A 20899-nucleotide genomic window follows, 5' to 3' on the forward strand; every position below is an offset into this window, starting at 1 on the left:
AAGTCCGTGTCGAATCTCCACAGCCAAGGTGTAAAGAAAGAAGGTAAGATGATCCTCGGACGGTAAAATCACGAACTACTACACGCTTCAGGTTGGTTTGCGAATGCAGCGCCCTCATTGCGATTATTCCACCAACACTAACCTCGAAATACAAAAGCAGTCGATAAAAAGGAATGCAATGAAAAATACGTAAAACCTATTTAAAAGATTTAAAGTGAATTGAAACCTTTAAATCAGTCGATTCGAACGCTTTTTTTTTTAAGGTTATTGGGCCTAACGTTCTGAAACTTTGACACGCGACTCGTGAGCACCCAAGAATTATTCTGACACTTTCCTTTAAACAGTCATTATTACATCCTTTTTTCAAGGATATAATGTAACATTTATACAATCTGCACACTTGATTTCTTTAATATAAACTAAAGTAAAGAGTGAATTTCTGGAAAAAGGTTATGCGTTTGTTAAAACTTTTAGAATTTATTCAGGATACTTCCCTATAATTATGATTATGTTAAATAGGGAGGAAACGTGAGTCTCACGGGTTCGTGATATACAGGTGAAATTTAATAATATTTTAGAATTTAACATATTCCGTTCTACGTGACTAGATTATAAAAAGCAATTGAAAGATTCGAGTTTAACAATGTTAAATATTATGCATCACAAATAGTGTATAGAAATATCTTAGTAGAATCCCATGGCATGGCTACGGCTCATCATAATTCCGCTCCTCGTAACAACGTATCGATCGCTTATTTATGTTAAGGTCCTTAAAAATGATTTCTAATACGTCTCAGGACACGAATTCGATTCATATAATATTAAACGAGCAAAGGGTCACGCAACACCATACACACTATACCTAATTTCATAATCCTTTAGAACCACTTAAAAAATCTAAAACTTAATACCTCTAATTGTAAGGTTCTACGCTCTCAATTTAGGACCTTGTACTAAATAAGCGAACCGACTGTGAATGCACCTCCGTAACGCTCAATTAACCTTCCACGATAACAATTTAGCTCTGCATTCCAAACAAATTTAGAAAGACTGACTAATTGGGCTCGTTCCTGAAGGTAGAATTTTATAAAGAATATCGACGATTAATTTCCTCCATTTGTAGTATGATACAATACAATCTGCCTAACAGATATTTGGTCAACGTCATCTAAATGCAATCTTTAAATGCAGTTCTCTTATTAAATATATATAATATGTATATATGTCGCAGCGCACTTGTCATCGCCACGTTCCAACACGCACGTGCACGTACACCCAACAGACACAATTTGCACCTACTCTTTGCAACAAACTTATACACTGCTTCGCACTACAGTCCACGGTACCAATAAATACATAGATTTGTGACTAATAAGCCCTCGATATAGATCGACTTTTGCTGTGATTGCATATGCCCCTACCAAACAAAACTGTACAATAAAAGTTAAGTTGAGTCCAGTCGAATCGGGTGACATAGGCCACGTGGAAGTGTCGAACACTCCATTGACTCGAGCGACATAATTAACATTAAACAACTAAATCCTTTAAATTGTAACTTGTGCAGCTCGGCGAATGGTTAATCAACCCTTAAAGAATATACTCTATGAATCCATTGACAATAATTCTATGACGAAGAGACAATCCTATACCATGCATCCACCATATGCCTGGCGGCAGTATTTTCATTGACACAAATGTAACTGAGACGCATGGATACAAAAGTAGGCTAAAGTTATTCTTGCGAATCCGTAAATTTTCGGCCACTCAATTGGAAGACAAAGTAGCGTAATAAAATTCAAATTGAATACACAAACGCTGACGAAATGTAATTTCACGTTAATATCTGCGTTTATAGAGTCAATAAGCCTTTTTCAGGTTAGATGCACGCGCAACTGTCTCGGGAGCTAAAGTGAGATTAGCTCCTAACCTGTACACTAAGTTGTACGCTTACACAAAACTCGTTACAAGAATATATGTATATATATATGTATGTATGTATATATACTATATATAACTACCCACGAGATTTACTTGATACTAATTGTGAGCATTTCAGACGAATTTCCACGCTTAGAATCGTACTTCCATCGATCGCCACAGTGTGTTAATCTAGGTGAAGCTAGAGCTAGCAACTTGTTCGCACTACACTACACGCAATAAGGAATAAAGCACTGTGAGAGACGTATTATTGCACGACGATGTTTCCCTAGATTTTGCAATTTTAAACAAAGTAATTAGCCACATGCCATTTCGTATCGGGCTTCAAACTCGAGTTTACATCTGTCCAAAAGTATACATATTGGGCCAGTCTTCCCATAAGCAGTTTTGGGTGACGAGATTAATTAGAAAAATAATACCTGCAAAGTGTAATCAAGTATAGTCAAGTAGTAAGAGAGGCATTAAAGCTCGTTTGCAAATATAACGATTCGAGTACGTACGCTGAACGTATTCTGAGACTGAGTGTTATCGTATTATGCTTTGCATGGTACTATAAATGACCTCAAGAAATTGTTCCTAGCCATTTCCTGAAATATCCACTATTTGTTGATTCATTAAAACCAGGAGTAAAGCATTCACGTAAGGGAAGTATCTTTCATTACACTTAATGGAATCTTAGTGTACGAGAAAGTGATCGATTACCTAATTGACAATTGGTATTGCTTTTAATACGACGACCTGTTATCATCGTTAATCACAACCGGAGATAGAAAAACACGAAAAGGCACGATATGATTACTAATTACGGTAGTGAACATTTAACATTTAACGTTGACTTGGGAAAACTGGCCTCAACAGCAGTGGCTAAATTGCAGAATTGAATGTCCTTTGGAACACCACGATACTGTTCGCTAACCCATTCACTGGCAAACTGTCAATCAAATGTGACAACTTGTACGGTACAATGATCAATGAGCAAATCTTCAAGTTTTCTGCATCTGCAAGTTGAAGAACCTTATACTTCATATATTGTACACATTGAATGTATAACCAAGCAGAAAAATTCTTTAATGATATATGTAATAAAATGCATGCATCATTAAAATATCTCGAAAAATATGTGTTTCTTTTTTGTACTTTGAATGAGTTTATTTCTTCCAATATTCCAATTAATAAAATAATATATTAAACTTCGAGATAACATTCAAGTAAAAAAATCCCACGACTGTTTCGATGTCATCGTAGAAGTTATAGCTTTTCCCTCTGCAGATACACAGAACTCAAGGACGATCCAGTGAAAGGGTTAATAAAGTTTCTAGGCTAAAGTGCAATAAAACATGCCAACTGCGAATTGCACATCAGCAGCCTACCGTAGTAACACTAATATAATAGTAATATTAACGTCATATTTCATTAACTTTAACAGACCGACAAGAACGAATATCGAGTATCACTTTTCAATAGTTCTGCGAGAACGTATGCGTAAGTACACAGTAATATTTAAGTTGGCAATTATTAAAGAGTTGAATGAAGATTATTCTTACATCCGATCCCGTACGGCAAGCATTACTCTACAGAGTAGAAAAATTCCATTGACAAATCCCATTGTTACTGCAGATGTCAAATGATGAGGGCAAAACAAAATTAGGAACATAAATTAACAGCTGCCTCTTGTTTGCGAAGGCATTTTCATGCTTCAGCCAATAGTCTTACATAATAACGCATAAATCAATTTTGAGATTAACAGGCAAAATCTATTCTCGGAAGAATTTCCAGCCTGCATAGCTTGAATCACACCCATACACATTCATCAACAAAGCGAAACACTAACAAGGACAGTTTTTTTCACCGTCTAGGACGTTACAAAGTAAAATTAAAACTATAAAATCAACATAGGTTAAATCTATCGGCACATCTATAGTAATAGCTCAGGATGCCTCAATTCCTGCTATGATTATTTAAAACTAGAATTTCACATCAACTCTTCAATTACCGTGCAACTTGATACTGCATGCTACAGCCGGTTGATAAAAGTATGCTCCTACATTTTTCCCCGTAAGGAGCGAGTAATAATATTTCATTAAGTATTAATTCTTGCAGGCTCGAGGACCACCATGCAAAAGCATCGGTGCTCAACACTGCCGAAACACACCTCTACGATTTGATAACGGTTTAACACAGATTTGTTTATTCGTTTCGTTTACTTGATTTCTTATCGAATCGCAGCAATGACTTCAGGAAAACTTAATGCCGCGCTAAAGCGCCCCGAGAAAAACGAGCAACATACGATAACAATTTCCCCATCGATTATCGAGTCCTTAGACATTCCAATCGGTTCGCCTCTAACACGGTAAAACTAACCTCAATCTCGAAAACGCTTTGAGACTCGATGCAAAGCAATTATGGGCAAACAAACTGGCAAAGCCCGCTCCATATTTGGTATACATGTACAAAATTAAGTGAAAAATTAACACTGAAACATAGAATATAAGAAATGTAATAGTAATAAATAACTACGATTTGCAGGTTTGATCTATGCGTCCACAGTCGGAACAAGCACTAAGCAAGACGCTAATGGCACAGGAGTTCTGCGAACATCCTCGAATCAAGTATAAAATGCCGTATTTAGTGACTATGCGATGAAACAATTCACTATATACCAAGTGACTAAGAATCCCAAGCATAACGCGTAAACGAAGCAACAAAATCACGACGAGATTTTGATTCTTCAATTAAATCATTTCAAATGAAGGTAAGACGGTCTCGGACCTCATGAAATGGTTCCAAGGAATATTGCTTCGAAGCATAGATTATAGGTTATGATTTGACACCTGTATCAATTCAAAGAAGGTTATATTTCAATTACTCATTTAGAAACAAGAAAGACTATTTCAGAGTGTAATTCCATTCAAATGGAACATTTTTTTCCTCACTAATAGATCTGGGTTTAATATTTACGTACAGGTTTAGACAATTTCATGTACTAACGTCGAAAAATAGTAGGAAATTTAGATATCAATAATCCCCCCCTTTAATGGAATAAGTGAATCTCAAAATAAATTGAAATTCCATTTGATTTAACAAAATAATTTAACCATTTGTATTTTTAACACTCCTTAGAACTATATCAAAGTCACAGCATGAGCCGTCTCTTTGCTTCCCTTTATTTAGCATAGACCGTAATTTACAAACAACGCTCCTAAACCCCAGGGAAAATCCTGTAAAAATATACAATTTCCAACCATATTCTTTTAACAAACGCATCGCAATATAATAATCTCCGAATACCGAGATCCAGTCGCCGTTGCCGGAATCCATTTAACAAAGAACAAGAGCTTTCGTTGAGCGCGAGAAATAATGTCCCCTCTCCTTCTCTCCGTAGAAACATTTCATAAATGTGAGTAACTACCGTGAAAACGGGTAAAAGCGTGTCCTAGAAAGGATTAATATCCTCGGTACATCTTTCCAATTGCAGCAAGGTGCGCATAGAATGAACAAATTAATAAATAAATCGTAAACAAATATGTATACATGGATGCATTTATTTAACCAGAGAGAGTATTCATTTAACGATCCGCTTTACCCCTTTTTACGGCAAAGAAAGTCCCTCCCTTCGCACAGGTAAAAGTATGCAACAGGAGATTCTCAACAGAAAGCATATATGACTTTGCGCCTTTCAGATTATCAGGAAAAGCGTAGGCATATAATTCCATTACTGTTATCATGGATCAATGATTACCGAGAGGATTTGAGACGAAAGAAAAATCTCGAGGACCGTTCCCAGAGCATGAAGAACCGTCTCTCGACTTGTATAAAATGCCACCAGGTTCGCAGGCTCCGTTCATTTACCTGATTGGGATCCAGGGTGGACCCTTCGGTGGGAATTTAGCTGTACCCGAATTGCACCTTGCGGCACTGGCAGAGCCATTTAATGATCCTGGCGTTCCTCTCGACTATGCTGGGTGGGTCGCCGACCCTTTGGTTGCAGTCGTCGTTGCCCATCCCGACGCTGCAGTTATTGTTCTGCCACTGATTGCTCGGGTTGCTCTGATTGTTCCAGGAGTAGAGGCCCAGGGCGGAGTCGACCGAGCTGACGCTGTCGAAGAACACCGGGGAGGAGCACTTAGAGTTTGCCTCGGTGATCATCTGGTAGTTGTCCGAGTCGAGGCCGAGGTGGTCGAAAAAGTTCTCCAGCTGGGTGACCGACCTCGGAGGAGGTCGGGCTTGGACCCCGTTTGCGCGTCCATTGTCGTGTCGCCAATATCGGTCGCTGATATCGGACTTGGACCGAAGGATCGGCCTGCCTCGACCTTCTTTCCAGCCGTCGGAGAACCTGACGTTGAGAGCAAATCACATACATAAAAGATTGCCGGTTATCAGAGAAATTAGATCTCCACTCTTCGACTTCAACAATTTCACTTCCATCTCTTTATAATCATCCAACCGAAATTACATGGAACGCCTCATTTCGTATAATTCTCAGCGCAGAGTGCAAATTTCGACGTAAATATAATATGTCGGTAACATGACGCGCCAGTCTATGTTACCACTTGAGTATCCAAAATGGCGTTACCACCAAAGAGTATAGATGAGATTTATTTTTTCGACGTTCAGTAAATTTCTTGGCGCCTTTACGTGATATGAAAGGGTCATTCTACATTTATGAAGCGTCAAAATATTGACAAAACTTTTTCTCCAAACTAGTCCTAGTCTGGAATACATACAAAATTTATCTTTGAAAAATGAAATTTCACAGTCCTAGAATTCCAACATTTCATTATCGTCTTTGTAATGCGACGACCGGTCTTCCGGTGGTGACGCCCATGTCGACGAGGGTCCGTCATACTTACGATAATATGGGCATAAATGATTACCTTGAATTGCGCGTGGGGCTGTACTCTGTTTGACTATTACTACTGTCGGAATCCGGGCTGTAATGTCGCGCAACGGACGACGGCGTCCCGCTGCCATAGCTGCTCTTTCTCGACCTCTCCTTTTCTATCGAGTGCTGGGTGGAGGCGCCGCTATCTCTGCGAATGTGACTCCAGCAATCCTACGAGCAATGACATTAACTTTAGGATTACGATTAAGAGAACGCTTTCCTCGATTCTCGCAGTCCCGCCGTGGATAATATTTAATGGAGCGACGAGGAAAGTAGTCGCGGCCCACGACGGCGCGGCTGGCAGTTTTTTATTCGCAACTTGAGTGTCTTTCTTGCAGCTCGACCTGCTTTTCCAGCCGAGCTGGGCATAGCGTTTAACACATTGAACGGTTGCTGGCAATCGCATTTCGTATTGGCATTCAAAGGAACGTTCAAAAACATGCATTGCCGCCTACGTGTTGCGTTTACCAGCAGTGCTCAGGAAAGTAATTCTTGCATTACTTGTATTCTAGGCGGTGGTTCGCTACGATGAGTGCAATGTCCAGAGGAGCCTCCGGAGTCTCTAGCTGGTGCTCCATGGCTCAGTTTACTCGACCCGGAGGATTTTTGAGTCCGGCCACCGGACGACAAGACGCTGCTCGCGTCGCCACCTCCAGAGCCCAAAGAACGCCGAATGTGTCTTTTACTGAAAGGAGAGACGCATAATTACGTACACAATTAATAAGCCATCCGACACACATTTTACTATAAGAAAAAGTACCACCCTACACCCACAACAATTTATAATTAAATAGATCCTTATCGTAAGATGAACGACGCACGATTCTCTGCTCTCTTTGGCCGCGGATGTAAATCAGGAGATCAAACGTATGCCGAAGAAGGGATCATATACCTGCGGTAACAGATCGCATCTCGTTGGAAACTGTGCTCGGAGTAGTCGGAGCTGGTCTCGCAGTCCGGACAACTATTACCGGCCTGGAAGTGGCTCGTGGAAACAGGCTTAGAGGATGACTTTGTTGATGCTCGCGGTGACAAGGAAGCTCGTCGTCTAGTGCTGGTATGAAGATCCGGAAGCGACTTGTGACAAACGGTGTTCTCGGAGGAAGAGCAGTTTCCGGTTCTCTTAGCAGATCTGCCCGACGTGTGGGAGTGGGAGTTGCTTCTGCCGAACTTGAAGCGAATGTCTTGTGGCGGGCAATACTGAGGACAGAGGAGGATAAATATATTAGAGATCTGGTAATAAATTAGGGCTGGACGATGATAAGTCGGTCATATATATATATGTAGTAGAGTTTCTGGCAAAATAAGGGGTCCACCGCTTACGATAACGCGATCCTCTTCTCTGCATCCAGGCGACAAGCTACCGGGGGAGTATCTAAATTTGTCCTCCCTGCCGAGCTCGGGCACTTGATTAGCCGGCATCGGCGAAGACTCGGGAAAGAAAACATTTTCCTTGCTGTCGGTATTGAGGAGCCTGCGTAGCTTGGTCTGGAGCTGATCGCTTCCGGTACCACTCGGGGGTCCAGAAATGGTGCGCCTCTGGGGAATGGGAACCAGACGCGGGCTCTTCGGTGGCAGAGTAGGTGGCAGTGTTCGCTGAGGGCTCAAAACCCCATCCGCTGAAAGACGAGCATTCCTCGTAAATTCGGGAGGATGGAACCGCGATGTTCTCCTCTCGCGGTCAGGACGACCTTCCTCGAGGCTTACGTCTGTCCTGTTCGTGGCAGGCGATCCAGCAACAAGCCGGAGCCACAGGAGTCGGCAGTTGTTGCGGTACTTGTTGCTTCTTAGCACACGCCCCCGAGTGGCTGCTCTTCCTCAGGAGTCGAGGTGGTGCTCCTGGAGCGGTCAGTTGGGAGACCTGGAAGTGCCCGCTGTTCTTCAACTCCTGCTTGCGGTCCAGGACGGTCTCGCTTTTCACGTAGAAGGCCTTAGACTCCTGCAGCAGTTCCACGGCACTTTTCCGCTTTCCTGAAATCAGGGTCTTCCTTAGTATACATAAAAAAAAAAAACAGAAAAAAAAATTACAGTCCATGCTAAATGGCAACTCGTACCGAGGAAAATTTCAAACGATTCAGCAGCTCCAATTCGGCTGGACAAAATCGTGGATGGAAACAGAGAATAGCGGGGAGATATTTCGCGCCATTCATTGAAAGGGAGGCGCGGCCCCCTGGCGCCCTCTACGCCCTTCTCACCTCTGTAAAAATTCGAACTACTTTCAAAGGGGCGAAATCTTCGTGATCGGTAAAACAGGGTATAACGTGGGTGCCACATCTTAATCGCAATCATCCACGCATAACAACTTAATCTGGCATTGGTAGTCCTGATACTAAATAACGAAAAGGCTATAGCTTCATTCTATCGATACCGTGCTCTATTTGAAATCTGCGGACAGGTCTTCCTTTAACGATGGAGAAGATTTCGCCACTTTGTAAGCAGTTCCAGGGCGCTAGGGAGCCGTGCCTCTCTTTCGACAATGGCGTTAAACATCTCCGTATGTACATATGTATTAATTAACCTGCGTGATCCGCATGGTGGCTTCGCTGGTGGTTTCTGACGTAGGGAGGTGCAGGCTGTCTGGCTTGCATCTCCCAGTACCCCTTGTTACCAAAATTGTTGACCCTTGGCTGTTGAGAGGGCGAGGTTTGCTTGCAGGGTAGCCTCGCCATGGCAGTCATCATTTTCTCCTTCCTCGCGGTATGACGAACCCCGAGGCATTACATCTCGACTCCTGGTTCCTCGAGCCGCCGGTCCGATTCCGTTTCCATGACTCGGCCTTTCTTCGGAAGAAAGGGGAAAATCAGTTAATAGGTCGAAAAGGTGAGCGGCCACGTGTCGCCCAAATCTACCGATCAGCTGATCGCTCATTTTCTTGGGAACGAGTCGCAGACGCCACTTTCACATGTCCTTAAGATGACACAAAAGGGTCATTCTATATACATATTTATATACATAATATTTAGTTTGCGTGTATATATGTGCCCATAATTATGAAAGTGGTCTAAGTCATATATTTTTTGTTTCGAAATTACATTGAAATAATATGGCGTGAAATAACTGATAAACTCTTTTTTTTTTTTAATTTTGACTTAGACCACTTTCATAATTATGGACACATATATGCATATACATAAACATATGTATAGAACGTGAAAATATTTATAAAACCTTTCTCCAAACTGGGTGCACCGAATCATTTGAAACTTCATCACTTTGATTATGGAGGCCCTAAGGAAGAAATTTCATTTTTCACAAAAAAAAAAAGGAAAAAGAATGCAATTTTGCCTCTAACCTAAACCTAGGCTAAATAAAAAAAAAAAGAAACTTTTTTCTTTTTGGAAAATGAAATTTCACGAGCATCACTTTCTTCCTTAGAGCCTCCATGATCAAGTGATAAAGTATTATTCTCACGTTCTTCACGTTTTCATATTCTCAACGTAGACTGTAAAAGACTACAACATTAATATTAATTACCACTAGCGTATTCAAAATTACGTAACCACCAAAAAGCGTACAGATGAATTTCAATTGTGACCATAATTATGAAAGTGGTCTAAGTCATACATTTTTTGTTTCGCAATTACATTGAATTAATTTAGTTTGAAATAATGTGGCGTGAAACAACTGATAAACTCATTTTTTTTTTTTTCAATTTTGACTTAGACCACTTTCATAATTATGGGCACAATTAATCGAGCAGTAATAAATTTCCCTATCACCTTAACGCGTGATCGCGGAGCTCCCCTTTGACTTTTCCGCGTTTCCGCGCCATCGGGTCGTCATCCTTTAAATTTAATTTCCGACCGTGCCACCCATTACACGAGGACGAGCCGAGAAAAGATGTATTTCCCTCGGTCCGCCTACGCGAAGCAATCCGGTGAAAACGCGGCCGTAGGTTCATTGAGCGAAAGCGCGATGGAAAAACTCGAGCAACGGGTAGAAAAACAACCTACGCAGGTTTTCCGTCCACGCAGAGGAGGCGACCTTATCCTTCTCTGTATTTTAACCTCAAGTACCTACGTGCTCTGCATTCCCATAACCCTTACGCTCGAGCGTTGCATCTCGAGTGTATCCTGCGGGATTATATTTAGAATTTTTTCATGTACATGTATATGTGTATATATATATATATATCCTGGCCTAAAAGAAAAAAAAAGACCATCCTATTCGCGTTACCATCATCGAAAACAGATGTGCCGGAATCAATCAAATTTTTGCCCCTTCGACCATCAGGATACCCGGTAGAGTTTCGCGCCAAATACATTTAGAAGCATGCGCGAGCGGCACCGAATATAGAATATGGCCACTATATTCCAGATAAAAAGAAGGTCGAAAAAAAAAGGGTATATATATATGTATATATATATATATGAAAAATCCTCTTTTTAACGATTCTGGCACTCGCAGAATTTCTCGTTATTCCGCATCCTCTCGAATGGACTTTTAGAGAACGATTTTTCCACCTAGGTGCTCTCAATCGAGGCGAAAAGAAATACTTTCCATATTCGTACGTGCCTTTCGAGAACCGACGAAGCAGTTAGTATGCTCGCGCGCCGACAAAGGGGAACGTGGACAAAAATAAATTCGTCCGATGAGCATTCCGGCCGTGGAGGAAAAAAAAAGGAATTTCGTTCAAAGAACATTCCAAAGTTCGTTCTTTAAGGTGATATGAAAGAGTCAGCCTATATATACATATATATATTCTCCGATTCGTTTCAAATTTTCCCACGTGGATATGGAGGCCCTAAAGTAGGTCCTGAGCTCATGAAATTTCGGTTTTCACCAAGAATTAATTGACTTATCTTGGACTAGAACCAACATGGCGTGGTCCGTGCGCGTCTTCGATGTTTTACGCTTCTTGGGGGGTTAGAATCGAAATCGAAGAGTTTCAGGACCTAGCTCGAACAATTTATGATACCCTAAAACTGGAACAATACGGAGTAAGGTGGGAAAATATGTAAAATACTGTCACCAACGATTGCAAGCTAATGTTGGCTGGTCTCGGGGCTAAAGCGCGTTCTTATAGGAAAAATTTAGTTGCAGGTAAACGTCACAGATGGCGACGCTGGTCCTAAACAGTCGTTAGAATAATGCATTACATGGATCTCGACAATTTTGCGTCGATCTCTTCGTCATTACTTTACCGAAATGACATATGGAACGCTTCAGTTAATATCATTCTCAACGTATACTGTAAAAGACTTGAAAATGAATATAAATGTCGGTAACGAGACGCCCCAGCTTATGTTACACCTTGACTATTCAAAATAGCATTACCACCAAAATGGGTACAGATGAATTTCATTATATCGACGTCGATTAAATATCTCGGCGCCTTTCATATCTTAATGGCTCGTCGAGGGAATTTACCCTGTCGATTTTCCAACCGAGTCGTCCGATTAATCGGAACGCTCTGCGCTAGTTTCGCAATCGGGAGTACTTATCGCGTGTACTTGGGTGTTTCAAAAAAGAAAATCGGTTTTCGTCCCAAGTCCGGAGCCAATGAGTCGGCCCCTCCACGAGGTTTTGCCTTGACACAGAATCGTTCGACCACGTCGTTATTCAATTTTCGAATATTGGAAGAAAATGGAAATGAACTGTTATAAATGGCGAGCCACGTGGCAATTTTTCTACCGTGCAATTGAACTGAAATCAATTGCCCTTACACGGTATTAATACTCGTGAAATTTCACCGTTCAAATTAAATGTCAATTAAATCGGGACGAGCAATTGAATCGGCATACTTATGCAGAATTTCGCAAGTAACAATGTAGAATCAACATTCTGCTGAATCTAATCCCTCGACCGCAAAACTACCGTCTTGCAAAATCATGCTCGATCAAGTGGACGCATTTTTTTGGAGTCTCCAATTTCTGTAAAGATGTGCGGAATTAATTCATTCATTCTCCGATATATATATACCATGTTTCGCAACAGCTTATCAAAGGTTTTGAATATTTAAATGACTTCCTACCGAATAGAGGTTCCTCCTATTGAAAGCTATCGACGACGCGTTGCAAAATAATGCCGGGTAATCGAACGACCGAGGGGGTCATTTTTCAAAGCAGTCCTCAATTTTTATGCAGATCTGCATAATGGATTTTCGCCGATCCTCATTTTTCCAGAGAGTTAAAAAATGTCCACTCCCATGAATTCATAATTTCCTGACGCAGCGAAGAGTTAATTTAACTTCCATTCGGGCTGAGATAAATTAAGCTCCAAAGCTATCGGAATATCTGAAACATGTTTCATAATGTACTTTAAAATCCTTTTAATATTCATAAGACTTTCCGCAGAATTGATAGCTCCGGTTCAAAATCATCGATGCGTTACAAAGTAATGTTTCGATACCCAATAAGTTAAAGCTTCGCTCAGTTCAAAGTAAATTAAACTCTGATGACGTCAGAGTAATTAATATCTCCCTTAAATTGCTCGCAAAGTAAATAACATTTTTTTCGTACACGTTACATAGATAATATTTACGTAATGCAATGACAACTAAATCTTAGCTTCGCTAAAGTTTAACTTAATTAAGCTAGAAAAATCTCTGAATGTCTGCAACACGTTCAACAATGGACTACGATGCTATGAATATTTAGACTATCTGCCGAGCAGTAAGTGAACGTGAGTGTTCTGCGTGGGAATCAATTATTTCCACGTCAAAGTCACGAGCGTGGGTGTGAAGCGCGTTTTGCACCATGCATTTGTGTGGGTGAGATAGGGATAAATAAATGTCCCAGTTATTGACACGTGAAGCAGAATTCCAAACAACTACGCCGTCCTATCTTTGAAGTAATTATATTCATTCAATGGGCCAGCCTGAAACAGCGACATTGAACATGCGAACAAGCACCATTTGAATCGAGATAATTATCACTTTCGTTAGAAAAATAAATACCTAAAGCGAATAATAAAATACATATTTCCCCAAAGAAAGTGAGACTTATTACAGACAAGAGTAACGTAATACTATAAATGAATACACCAATCTTTCAAATAATAAAAATCAATCTGGAGCACAGAAAATTACAAAGTTAGCCTAATAACGTTCGTACTGCAAAACGAGAGTACCATTTCGCAAATGGGATACATTCGACATATTCCGACAAAGTTAATACTTTCAACACCCGAGTTTAGATTTTGAAATGGACAATGTTGAATTACCTCGACAGCCATTACGACTATTCGTAAAGTGCTACAGAGTTCAAAGTCAATAAATCCTGGTCGCCTCGTCGAGAGTAATAACAAATATTAAAAGAAATCAATTGGTAGCATTACAGGGTACAAAGTTACATCCACAATGAGCGTGGAGTATAAAACGAGAGCATAATTCTATAATAACAACATATCCCGCATAGTTTTGAACATCGGAGTCTAGACTGAAACGAATATACTTGAATTAAGAAGCCAGTCATTCCGACCATTTGTTGCTTACATACGAATACTTAAACCAGCAGAGAAATAAAACCAATTTCTAACGAACCTAACACAAGAAATAAGTGAAAATAACATAGAAACATCATCGGCAAGTATGTACAACAGAGTTCAAAGTCAATAAATCCTGGCCGTCTCTTCCGCACTTTAATCAGTGAGTGCAATTCCGGAACGGCAACATGTCGAGGGCAACCTGATCGAAGAGCTTCCGTGTTTTTCCCGTGTCATTTGCAGTCCCTCGCCGCATAGTTCCCTCTCCTTCCCCCTCATGGCGATCCGATATCGGCGTCTCTCTCTTGCCCGAGGTCCGCTAATTTCGCCGACTCGTTTAACGAGGCTGACATCGTTATTTATTGAAAATGCCGTTGAGGTCGTTACTTACGCGATCGGCGCCGTTAGCAGGTCAACATAACCCTCTCGGGGAGCGCACAGGTGCAGGCATCTCGTCCCGCCGTCGCGCGAAACTGGCCGACGACACGGAGGGCGAAGTCGTTCGGTGCGACCGAGTCGTCGTCGTGACGTGGGCCTCCTCGCGGGCCGTCTCTCTGTGACGAAACGTTGATAAAACACGGACCGACCTTGGGCCAAGGCGAAACGGTCGTTGCGCGGACTCTGGCGGACTCGGAGTGCGAGCGAGACAGGCTTACCGCTCGGCCGCGACACCCGCGACACCACGACTCGTTTCAACTCGTTTGACATAATAACATGTATCGGCGGCTCGGCCGCCAGGCTAGTGGGGGGGGGCTAACGGTCCGCCTTGGCCGGGTGCCGGAGTTCCACTTTAGTTCCACCTCGATTCCACTTTCCAGTTCGAAGTCGAGCCGTGAATGTATGTACATACAATGGCGCTGGCGGCGTTGGCCAATCAGAAACGCGTATTGGCACCGTGCATCCTCTCTAGATGTCACTTGATTCGCGGAGGGCGATTCAAAGTTCACGAACAATTTTCTCTCTAAGAGCGTTACATGACCGAGAACTGAATTTTTTTCCGAGATACTCTCTCGCGTCCTGCGAAGTCCAATGTTATATTGACCGTTATTATTCGAAGATCTTCGCATGGTACAAGTTGAGAGAAGTCGAGAGGTCCCCTGGTAACGCGATAGTGCTTATCGATAAGTTTTATTATTCGGCTCTGCTTCCAACGGAAGGTATGATATTTTTCGAGGCTCTCTATCGCGCAAAACGGTTTCTGTTTATATGTCATATCAAGTTCTCCGTAATCGTCATTGTTGGGTTTCACATGCGCAACGAACTGTTTCATCTTGACTACGTGCCAAAATAAGACGTACGACTGAATTTTACATTTAACAATCCCTTATTCAGATTATCTTTCAGATTACCTCGTTTGTGAGTAAAGTGTACGATTCAATCGAACAGGGCGATCTCATTGTTGGGAGAATTGGAGCTATTGTCCGAAGGGTGAACCCATCTTCCGATATCTTTGTTTAAATTTCAACAACCGAAGGAATATTGAAACGATTCGGTTTCCGATTCAGATAGCTTTACAAATAATGAAACCATGCGATTATTCTTTAAGTACTGAGATGTATATTTAAAGAAAGAGCCATGGAATGTATTTTCTACTTTATAACGAAAAGATGGGTCACTTTGAAAGCGACGAGTAATTTATCTTTCACTTTAGTACCACAAAGATAACGGTAGCTGTTACGTTGGAGATACAAGCTATCTTGAACGGTTATACTTTGTAAGAGTAAAACAATCTCAATGGAATAAAACCTCCTATTTTTATTAATATATTTGAAAGTGGTGGAAATGTTGGTAACTGGAATTGTATAGATAACCTCTTTTAATGAATAATAAGAAAGCTAATGTCGAATAAACTGGCTTAGCAGAAATATCTCTGATAAGAGTACAAAGACAAATTACACAAGAATGAATGCTGCCACGGTTTCATACCTGATTTCTCTTTCACAGGCATCGGAATGAGCAAGATGTTCGGTCTTGCCATTAAGTTGCTGGTGATCTTATGTGGTATGTTTATACCTAAATTATAAAATAATGAATAAAAGGCTTTAAATTATTTCCAGTACACTCATCGGTATTTTAACTTGATTTCAGGCGTTTCCTGTATTACCACTGAAAAATCGCCAACCTTTAGCAAAGCTTATACAGTGAAAGGCACATTGTACATCCCATATGCAGAAATTCGCGAACCGTTCTATGCCTGGTATGATGAAAGTACCGGTTCCAGCAGAATCGATTACTACGGAGGTAATTATTCTGGTACATTTGCACAGAAAGAGCCTTTTTTCTAATGCTAAAAGAGTAGAGCAATCTTATTCATTCGCATTTGACAATGCCAACATAGGGCGCTGCAAGAGGCAGTAAGTTCCTTACCATAACAGTTCACTGTAACATGAGATATTTAATTAGTACCAAATAAGCTGTGTCCCATAACTAAAATTCCTTTTATTGAAAAGAATGGTAGTTAAGGCATGTACTATTAGACGTTGCAATAACAACAATGAGAGCTTTTTTTTTACATTGTTTATGCTGTTTGATAACCAATTCTTAATTCTCAGGTATGGTGAAGACATTTCAACTAAAAAACGAAGGACCGTATGGAGCCAGCATTAAATTGGCGCCGATTACCACCGAAACCTTGTCGAACAAGGAAACCTGCCTCCAAGTAAATGGAACCGACGACTTTAAAATTACACCACAAACGATTATTCCTGATACGTTAGGAATGGAAGTAAGCATTTGCTACCTTAACGATCAACTGTCTATGAAAAAAATGTCAGTCAGCTTATTCAATGATTTGTTCTCGAACAGTGCATTGGTGAAGAAATGATCGGTGGATTGCAGTGCGAAAAGTGGCGTCTTGTACAATCATTTGGGGACAAAGTGAATAAATATACCCTGTGGATACGATGGAAGGTAAGCATCGCCAATTGAAATTTGTAGATCGTAAGGCATAATCGGAAGGAAATTTACATTTCACGACAGAAATCAACTACAGTCCCAAAAGTCATGGAGCCAATTCCAGTGCGGTATGAAATGCGAGGGTTCAATTCTTTACTGGGATCACATTACGATCATTATTACTTAGATTATGACTGGTTCTCATCTGACTCTCCTAGTCCAGATGTATTCAAGATTATGGAAAGTACGTATATAAATTGAATAGCCAAGTAAATCACCCCGGATGATATACTAAAAGTAATGTCTCACTATTTAACAAGATAATCATTATTTCATCTATCGACAGATACTACTTGCGTGAGCTTCCCAGGTCCCGGAGACAGACACATATACACTTTCAATCCCATGCGTGAATTTATTCACAATGACGATGCCCATGTGGATGTGAACTTCGACAGTTTTAAGAAAACCCACAAGAAACAATATAAAGACCACGTGGAGCACGGGAAACGGAAGGAAATATTCCGACAGAATTTAAGGTGCTTAAAATTGACCCTCTCCATTTATCGAAGATCTAAATCATCATTCTTAACTGATCAGGAATTAACATCGGAGATTATAAATAGCAATTTCATAGATTCATCCATTCCATCAATCGTGCGAGTCTGGGATACCAATTGGACGTTAACCATCTGGCAGACCGTACGGATCTTGAAATGAAAGCTTTACGTGGTAAACGATACAGTGGCGTCAAATACAATGGCGGATTGCCATTCCCATACAACGTCGACCGAGAATCTGCAGACATTCCAGATTCAATTGATTGGAGATTGTTCGGAGCTGTTACTCCTGTCAAAGGTAAGATAAAGTGCATGATCTAATTTTCAAGGTGTTAGAGTGAAAAAAGTTTCATTAACTGTTTGACGGCACTTTCGCGTCGCCTTAAGTGTACTTAACAAACGGTAAACATAGAACGTTGGCTTGAGAGAAAAAAAAAAAAAGCAAAAAGGAACAATTAGCAACTAATGTTTCATCACAGATCAGTCAGTTTGTGGATCGTGTTGGAGCTTTGGAACGACCGGCGCGATCGAAGGAGCTTATTACGTAAAATACGGCAAACTCGTCAGATTGTCTCAACAGGTGAAACATACCATCCAAAGGTATTAAAGTCGGTTAAATTTAATGACGTCTAATGAGCGCTTTATTTTAGGCACTGATAGATTGTTCCTGGGGCTTCGGCAACAACGGCTGCGACGGAGGGGAAGACTTCCGCTCTTATCAGTGGATGCTGAAGCACGGAGGTTTACCAACCGAGGATGATTACGGTGGCTACCTTGGACAAGTAATCGACCCTTTGTAAATATCATCAGGTTTATCATCATTCGCCTTACTGACGCCACATCTCGAACTTTCAGGACGGATATTGTCACATAAACAACGTGACGTTAACGGCCAAGATTACGGGATTCGTTAACGTGACTCCTGGTGACCCGAACGCCTTAAAAGTCGCGATTATAAAGAACGGCCCCATCTCGGTCTCCATCGACGCCTCCCATAAAACGTTCTCCTTCTACTCCAACGGCATATACTACGACCCTAACTGCGGTAAGTCCTGTAATAATTGGATCCATACTACAGGACTGTGGAATTAAGGAGACACGAAAGTGGAAGACCTCTTCGACATTGCCTTAAGGGGATGTGAAAGTGGCACCCGAGGGGTCGATCGTTCATGAAACTTTTCCCTGACCTGGGTGTACCGAATCCTTTTTAAAATTTTATATCATGAATGTGGAGTATGTAAGGAAGGTCCTTCCACCGATAAAATCACACTTTTTATACAAAATTAAAAAAGAAACGTATAAACAAATTGTTCAAGAATTGGAATCTCATGAGTTCCAGGACTTTGTAGTCTCCACATTCACGTTGTGAAGTTTGAGATGATACGGTAAACCTGATTTGGAGAAAGGTTTCATATAACGAGACCTCTTCGACGCGACTTTCACGTCCCCTTGAGTCAACTACTCGATCCGATTAAATTGTTACAATTATTATCTAATTGAATTACTTCCCCGCAGGCAACACCGAGGACAAACTCGACCACGCGGTCCTGGTTGTCGGATACGGATCGATAAACGGCAAAGCGTACTGGCTGGTGAAAAACTCATGGTCCAATTACTGGGGCAACGACGGATACGTACTCATGGCGCAAAGAGACAACAATTGCGGGGTAGAGACTGCGCCAACATACGTAACATTCGATTGATCGTCCTAAGATACTTGCCTCTCAAGCGTCCGTCGACGTATTTAATCGGCGGACGGAGACTTTTATTTTTATTAACCGTGAATACTTTCAATCGTCGCTAATAATGGAGAAACAAAAAAAAGTGCAAACGGTCGATTGCTTATACCGACCCGCGCGATAACCTGGAAACTGTCTAGGGAAAGTTGTGATAATAAAACAATGGATGCTCGTAGAATTCGACTTAACTTTAATACGACTTAACGCTCTACCAGATACTCGGAGACATGACACCTAGCTACGATTGAAGTAATCAGATATGACCTCCCGTGTTATATAAACAAAAAAAATCGCCTTTTATTCGGTAAAGGTAATGGTAGCAACAGTCGAGGTCGTGATCGATGTCCTTAGAAAATAACGCCGAGACGCTCTTTATCGGCTGTGCGCAAGGTGGTGCCACGACAAGTGTGTACGGCATTGCGTTTCACCAGCCTCCGTAATTAATATGAATCTCCCCGCGACATTGGAGCTAAATAAGTATCCTAGAGTTCTATATCTTTAACAAAGATATCCTGCGTTTTTAAACGGCAAAGCAATATATACCAGCTACCCTTTTCTCCGCGGATTATACTCTCACGCGCGTAGCAGTGAAACGAAGAGTGAAACGCCCCCCGAACGAGGCGGGGAATTATATTTGTACGTAATCACCGCCCTTCCGAGATTACCGACAATTGATATCGACCAATCGACGTAGCGCAATCACGCGTTAATTAGCCCATCGCGAAGGAGAACTAATGGGACAGATCCTTAAAACAGTTTCGAGGCCGAAATACTTTCTCCCCCTTGACTAGCTCATTTCCGACAATTAATTCCTAATTACGCCGTGTATACGCCGAACTTAAAATCCACCCGTCTCACCTGGAAAGTTTACATGGAATGTCGAAAGATAACTCGCGTCTTCTAGAGATGGCGGACATGAATGCCTCCCCTGCAGATACGACATCGCCTGTGCAGGACGGGAGGGCATTGATGTCTCCCAGTATACCCTGCGGACATGAATGCCTCCCCTGCAGATACGACATCGCCTGTGCAGGGTGGGAGGGCATTGATGTCTCCCAGTGTACGAACCACGAGGCTTGGAATTGTACCGAAGATATATATANCGTTCGGCCGCGCTCGGTCATCCCCGCCCCCGCTCGGGTTCGCTCGCCGCTCTCCCGGTGGCCATCTCGCAAAATCGAACGTTTAATCCGAGGAATTATTTCCCTCGAATAAGCCGTCAATTCCGAAAAGGAAACCGTCGCATCCGATTAATCCAATTTCATTTGAGTCAAATAATTATCCTTTGAATTAATCAAACATTACTTTGGCACTATGGCGTCGTAATTCGTACTAACTCGAGCGCTATCACTGTCGTCTGATAGTTCTTGAAACCATTCGGACCAGATTCGCGGAATCTCCGAGATTAATAAGCTCGACTTATTTTTCTTTTCTTTTTTTTTTTACACAGTCTCGGGTTT

The 20899-nt window shown here is 41.4% G+C and overlaps 2 protein-coding genes across 7 annotated transcripts; one reads left to right on the forward strand and one right to left on the reverse strand.

The window, feature by feature from the left end:
* Positions 1-461: 461 nt before the first annotated feature.
* Positions 462-14902, reverse strand: LOC105695704. 3 transcript variants are annotated; one of them, XM_012417521.2, is made up of 8 exons: positions 14637-14902; positions 9339-9596; positions 8528-8791; positions 8144-8439; positions 7713-8020; positions 7322-7505; positions 6813-6991; positions 462-6271 (listed from the first exon to the last, which is right to left on the reverse strand). In XM_012417521.2, exons 2-8 carry the CDS (start codon positions 9499-9501, stop codon positions 5824-5826), a joined length of 1842 nt encoding a protein of 613 aa, XP_012272944.1. In that variant the 5' UTR covers positions 9502-9596; positions 14637-14902; the 3' UTR covers positions 462-5823. The 3 variants fall into 3 exon arrangements, with proteins under 3 accessions (XP_012272944.1, XP_012272954.1, XP_023290656.1); XM_012417531.2 differs by having other exon boundaries at positions 9339-9600; XM_023434888.1 differs by lacking the exon at positions 14637-14902 and having other exon boundaries at positions 9339-9781.
* A 283-nt stretch (positions 14903-15185) lies between these two features.
* On the forward strand, positions 15186-19617 carry LOC105696014 (digestive cysteine proteinase 1). 4 transcript variants are annotated; one of them, XM_012418155.1, is made up of 13 exons: positions 15186-15402; positions 15590-15601; positions 16190-16246; positions 16334-16486; positions 16798-16970; positions 17051-17155; positions 17225-17384; positions 17487-17679; positions 17778-17998; positions 18180-18280; positions 18351-18482; positions 18556-18745; positions 19216-19617. In XM_012418155.1, the coding sequence occupies exons 3-13, from the start codon at positions 16198-16200 to the stop codon at positions 19401-19403; spliced, it is 1665 nt and encodes a 554-aa protein (XP_012273578.1). In that variant the 5' UTR covers positions 15186-15402; positions 15590-15601; positions 16190-16197; the 3' UTR covers positions 19404-19617. The 4 variants fall into 4 exon arrangements, with proteins under 4 accessions (XP_012273578.1, XP_012273561.1, XP_012273570.1 ...); XM_012418138.1 differs by lacking the exon at positions 15590-15601; XM_012418147.2 differs by lacking the exons at positions 15186-15402; positions 15590-15601 and adding an exon at positions 15429-15539.
* Positions 19618-20899: the final 1282 nt, after the last annotated feature.

The sequence above is a fragment of the Orussus abietinus genome, unplaced genomic scaffold (genome assembly GCF_000612105.2).
Source record: "Orussus abietinus isolate OABI.00-Male unplaced genomic scaffold, Oabi_2.0 scaffold69, whole genome shotgun sequence".
In the NCBI taxonomy this organism is placed as follows: domain Eukaryota; kingdom Metazoa; phylum Arthropoda; class Insecta; order Hymenoptera; family Orussidae; genus Orussus; species Orussus abietinus.